The sequence below is a fragment of the Oncorhynchus tshawytscha genome, linkage group LG14 (assembly GCF_018296145.1).
Source record: "Oncorhynchus tshawytscha isolate Ot180627B linkage group LG14, Otsh_v2.0, whole genome shotgun sequence".
Taxonomy (NCBI): Eukaryota; Metazoa; Chordata; class Actinopteri; order Salmoniformes; family Salmonidae; genus Oncorhynchus; species Oncorhynchus tshawytscha.
In genome coordinates, this window is record NC_056442.1 from 54,054,860 (window position 1) to 54,060,917 (window position 6,058).

At 48.2% G+C, this 6,058-nt stretch overlaps 1 protein-coding gene across 1 annotated transcript in view; it reads left to right on the top strand.

Moving 5' to 3' along the window:
* The window catches only part of slc33a1 (solute carrier family 33 member 1), a 20,727-nt gene extending 14,938 nt beyond the window's left edge, over nucleotides 1–5,789 (top strand). The window contains exons 7-9 of the mRNA XM_042297680.1: nucleotides 203–320; nucleotides 4,295–4,510; nucleotides 4,648–5,789. Of these exons, the coding sequence (XP_042153614.1) occupies nucleotides 203–320; nucleotides 4,295–4,510; nucleotides 4,648–4,815 (502 nt within the window). The 3' untranslated portion in view covers nucleotides 4,816–5,789. The remainder of the gene's footprint in view (nucleotides 1–202; nucleotides 321–4,294; nucleotides 4,511–4,647) is intronic.
* Nucleotides 5,790–6,058: the final 269 nt, after the last annotated feature.

Below are 6,058 nucleotides of genomic sequence, written 5' to 3' on the forward strand. Positions count from 1 at the left end.
CTCTGTTCTCTCTCTACACTATAGTACTGCATCTCTTCACACTCTCTGTCTATCTCATCTCTCTCTCACTCTCTCTGTCTATCTCACTCTCTCTCTCTCAGGTCTCTCTGTCTATCTCATCTCTCTCTCTCTCTCTACACTAGTCACTGCATCTGTCTCACACTCACACACTCTTCTCATACATGTGTGTTTTCCTGTGTAGGTTGTTGATAGGTCTGGGGTATGCTGTGTTGGTGTGGTGGACTCCCAGTTTAAAGCAGGAAGGGGGATTCCCTCTCTACTACTATACTATAGTTCTGTTCAGCTACGCACTGCATCAGGTAATACTGTTCACACTATCTATCCATCTCTGTTGTCTCTACTACACTATAGTACTGCATCAGGTTCACACTATCTATCCATCTCTGTTGTCTCTACTACACTATAGTACTGCATCAGGTTCACACTATCTATCCATCTCTGTTGTCTCTACTACACTATAGTACTGCATCAGGTTCACACTATCTATCCATCTCTGTTGTCTCTACTACACTATAGTACTGCATCAGGTTCACACTATCTATCCATCTCTGTTGTCTCTACTACACTATAGTACTGCATCAGGTTCACACTATCTATCCATCTCTGTTGTCTCTACTACACTATAGTACTGCATCAGGTTCACACTATCTATCCATCTCTGTTGTCTCTACTACACTATAGTACTGCATCAGGTTCACACTATCTATCCATCTCTGTTGTCTCTACTACACTATAGTACTGCATCAGGTTCACACTATCTATCCATCTCTGTTGTCTCTACTACACTATAGTACTGCATCAGGTTCACACTATCTATCCATCTCTGTTGTCTCTACTACACTATAGTACTGCATCAGGTTCACACTATCTATCCATCTCTGTTGTCTCTACTACACTATAGTACTGCATCAGGTTCACACTATCTATCCATCTCTGTTGTCTCTACTACACTATAGTACTGCATCAGGTTCACACTATCTATCCATCTCTGTTGTCTCTACTACACTATAGTACTGCATCAGGTTCACACTATCTATCCATCTCTGTTGTCTCTACTACACTATAGTACTGCATCAGGTTCACACTATCTATCCATCTCTGTTGTCTCTACTACACTATAGTACTGCGTCAGGTTCACACTATCTATCCATCTCTGTTGTCTCTACTACACTATAGTACTGCGTCAGGTTTCACTATCTATCCATCTCTGTTGTCTCTACTACACTATAGTACTGCGTCAGGTTCACACTATCTATCCATCTCTGTTGTCTCTACTACACTATAGTACTGCATCAGGTTCACACTATCTATCCATCTCTGTTGTCTCTACTACACTATAGTACTGCGTCAGGTTCACACTATCTATCCATCTCTGTTGTCTCTACTACACTATAGTACTGCATCAGGTTCACACTATCTATCCATCTCTGTTGTCTCTACTACACTATAGTACTGCATCAGGTTCACACTATCTATCCATCTCTGTTGTCTCTACTACACTATAGTACTTTCGTCAGGTTCACACTATCTATCCATCTCTGTTGTCTCTACTACACTATAGTACTGCATCAGGTTCACACTATCTATCCATCTCTGTTGTCTCTACTACACTATAGTACTGCATCAGGTTTCACTATCTATCCATCTCTGTTGTCTCTACTACACTATAGTACTGCATCAGGTTCACACTATCTATCCATCTCTGTTGTCTCTACTACACTATAGTACTGCATCAGGTTCACACTATCTATCCATCTCTGTTGTCTCTACTACACTATAGTACTGCATCAGGTTCACACTATCTATCCATCTCTGTTGTCTCTACTACACTATAGTACTGCATCAGGTTCACACTATCTATCCATCTCTGTTGTCTCTACTACACTATAGTACTGCATCAGGTTCACACTATCTATCCATCTCTGTTGTCTCTACTACACTATAGTACTGCATCAGGTTCACACTATCTATCCATCTCTGTTGTCTCTACTACACTATAGTACTGCGTCAGGTTCACACTATCTATCCATCTCTGTTGTCTCTACTACACTATAGTACTGCATCAGGTTCACACTATCTATCCATCTCTGTTGTCTCTACTACACTATAGTACTGCATCAGGTTCACACTATCTATCCATCTCTGTTGTCTCTACTACCATTTCTCTGCTCTCTCTCCCCCTCCATTTCTCTGCTCTCTCTCCTTCTTTCTCTCTCTCTCTCCCCCCTCCATTTCTCTGCTCTCTCTCCCTCCCTCCATTTCTCTGCTCTCTCTCCCTCCCTCCCTTTCTCTTCTCTCTCTCCCTCCCTCCCTTTCTCTCTCTCTCTCTCCCTCCCTTTCTCTTCTCTCTCTCTCTCCCCCTCCATTTCTCTGCTCTCTCTCTCCCCCCTCCATTTCTCTCTCTCTCTCTCCCCCTCCATTTCTCTGCTCTCCCTCCCTCCCTCCCTCCATTTCTCTTCTCTCTCTCTCCCTCCCTTTCTCTTTTCTCTCTCTCCCTCCCTCCCATTCTCTGCTCTCTCTCCCTCCCTCCCATTCTCTGCCTCTCTCTCCCTCCCTCCCATTCTCTGCTCTCTCTCCCTCCCTCCCATTCTCTGCACTCTCTCCCTCCCTCCATTTCTCTGCTCTCTCTCTCCCTCCCTCCATTTCTCTGCTCTCTCTCCCTCCCTCCCTCCCTTTCTCTGCTCTCTCTCCCTCCCTCCCTCCCTTTCTCTGCTCTCTCTCCCCCTCCATTTCTCTGCTCTCTCTCTCTCTCCCTCCCTCCCATTCTCTGCTCTCTCTCCCTCCCTCCCATTCTCTGCTCTCTCTCCCTCCCTCCATTTCTCTGCTCTCTCTCCCCCTCCATTTCTCTGCTCTCTCTCTCTCTCCCTCCCTCCCTTTCTCTGCTCTCTCTCTCCCTCCCTCCCATTCTCTGCTCTCTCTCCCTCCCTCCCTTTCTCTGCTCTCTCTCTCTCTCCCTCCCTCCATTTCTCTGCTCTCTCTCCCTCCCTCCCTCCATTTCTCTGCTCTCTCTCCCTCCCTCCCTCCCTTTCTCTGCTCTCCCTCCCTCCCTCCCTCCCTTTCTCTGCTCTCTCTCCCCCTCCATTTCTCTCTCTCTCTCTCTCTCCCTCCCTCCATTTCTCTGCTCTCTCTCCCTCCCTCCCTTTCTCTGCTCTCTCTCTCTCCCTCCCTCCCTTCTCTCTCTCTCTCCCTCCCTCCATTTCTCTGCTCTCTCTCTCTCCCTCCCTCCCTTCTCTGCTCTCTCTCTCTCTCCCTCCCTCCTTTCTCTGCTCTCTCTCTCTCCCTCCCTCCTTTCTCTGCTCTCTCTCCCTCCCTCCCTCCCTTTCTCTGCTCTCTCTCCCCCCTCCATTTCTCTGCTCTCTCTCCCTCCCTCCCTCCCTTTCTCTGCTCTCTCTCTCCCCCCTCCATTTCTCTGCTCTCTCTCTCTCCCTCCCTCCATTTCTCTGCTTTCTCTCTCTCCCTCCCTCCCATTTCTCTCTCTCTCTCTCCCTCCCTCCCTCCCATTCTCTGCTCTCTCTCTCTCCCTCCCTCCATTTCTCTGCTCTCTCTCTCTCCCTCCCTCCATTTCTCTGCTCTCTCTCTCTCCCTCCCTCCATTTCTCTGCTCTCTCTCTCTCCCTCCCTCCATTTCTCCCTCCCTCCCTCCCTCCCTCCATTTCTCTCCCTCCCTCCCTCCCTCCCTCCCTCCATCCTCTCCCTCCCTCCTCCCTCCCTCCCATTCTCTTCTCTCTCTCTCCCTCCCTCCATTTCTCTGCTCTCTCTCTCTCTCCCTCCGTCCATTTCTCTGCTCTCTCTCCCTCCCTCCCTCCCATTCTCTGCTCTCTCTCTCCCTCCCTCCCTCCCATTCTCTGCTCTCTCTCTCTCCCTCCCTCCATTTCTCTGCTCTCTCTCTCCCTTCCTCCATTTCTCTGCTCTCTCTCCCTCCCTCCCTCCCTTTCTCTACTCTCTCTCCCTCCCTCCCTCCCTTTCTCTGCTCTCTCTCCCCCTCCATTTCTCTGCTCTCTCTCTCTCCCTCCCTCCATTTCTCTGCTCTCTCTCCCTCCCTCCATTTCTCTGCTCTCTCTCCCTCCCTCCCTCCCTTTCTCTGCTCTCTCTCTCTCTCCCTCCATCCCTTTCTCTGCTCTCTCTCTCTCCCTCCCTCCCTCCCGTTCTCTGCTCACTCCCTCCCTACCCCTGCCTTTCTCTCCTGCTCTTCAATGTGAAATAAGGCCACTATATAACCGCTTGATCCAGCTTGGGACACCACCCACTCCTGCCTTTCCCCTCCTTACCCACAGGTGGCGCTGTACAGCATGTATGTGGCCTGTATGGCTTTCCATGCTAAAGTGAGTGACCCAGTGATCGGTGGGACCTACATGACCCTGCTGAACACGGTCACCAACCTGGGGGGAAACTGGCCCTCCACCCTGGCATTGTGGATGGTTGACCCACTCACCTCTAAGGAGTGCCAGGGAGCCGCCGGTCAGAGCTGTGGCTCCTCAGAGGAGGCTGGGGTATGTGAGAGAGAGAATTACCTGACAATTATCTCATTTATAATGTCGTAGTTCATTGAATAGCTATGATGTGAATTTTTGTGGAAACACTTGTGTTAAACGTGTCTCTTTCTGTCTCCCTCTCCTCCCCGCTACAGCTGTGTGTAAAGGAGGGCGGTGTGTGTGTGACGTCGTTGGATGGTTACTATGTGGAGTCGGTGGTGTGTGTGTTGATAGGACTAACGTGGTGGGTGTGGCTAGGGAAGAGGATGAGAAGGCTACAGGACCAGAGCCCTGCAGCTTGGAGGTGCAGGATCGGCCAATGACAACGTTCACCCAGCTCCTGACCTGCACAACCCCTTTCCTGACTCCAGCAAGACCAATCGCCAGACAGCTACAGTCTGATATAAAAGCTTCCTCTCTTATCTTTTCCTCTCGCTCACTTTCAGTTGGTCTTTCTCTGTCCCTCTCAGTCCCTCTTTCACTCTTCTCTGATGACTCTTATCCGTCTCCCTTCTTCCCAACCTTCTCTTTCTCTGTCCCTCTCAGTCCCTCTTTCACCCTTCTCTGATGACTCTTATCCGTCTCCCTTCTTCCCAACCTTCTCTTTCTCTGTCCCTCTCAGTCCCTCTTTCACCCTTCTCTGATGACTCTTATCCGTCTCCCTTCTTCCCAACCTTCTCTTTCTCTGTCCCTCTCAGTCCCTCTTTCACCCTTCTCTGATGACTCTTATCCGTCTCCCTTCTTCCCAACCTTCTCTTTCTCTGCTCGGTGTGTGTATATTGTCGTTCAGCACTTATTTCTTTGAAATACCTGTAGCTGTGGTCTGGCTACCACATGACTATGGACCATAACAGTCAATAACAACAGTCCACTTCCTGCTTGTACCATCACGTCTTCACCAGGACTTCTGCCCCTTCAACTACTTTATGTCCCATTGGAAAGAAAACAAAGAAGGAACTATTGTTCTTGCTAGGGAATATTTACAGTAGACATTTACTCTGGGAAATCGATGATCCTTCTTCTCGTACCACATTCTCGGTATCTTAAACTATTTCATTAGACTTGTCACTTGTCGTTATTTGTGCCTTTGCTAGGTTCTTCAGACTGTCATTATACAGTTGGATAATATTCGAAAAGACTCTAATCAATGGTCATCAAAAAGCACATTAAATGTTGAGATGTCGGCCTGCTTGATTAACAGGTCGAATGTGTCTGTAGCATGGAGTCAGAAATGCCAACTGTATTGTTGATGGGAACCCATAGCCCCTTCGACAGAAATGCCTAAACTATAACAGTACTGGTTTTAATAGATGTCTGTCATTTTGGGGGATTACAACAGTATTTTCTTCGAAACCAGCGATGAGAGGTCAGAGGTTGTGTGAAAGGGACCAGTCAGGTCTGGATCTGGGATCACTTATAATGGTTCTGTTTGGATTGTGTGATAGAAATGATCATTTTTCTGTGTATTTGTTGAAATGAACAAGATGGCCTTTTTTTTGGGGGGTCTCCGCTGTGTTCCACATCAGGCTGCACAAAAAAACAACATTTACATTGATCCATGTGTGG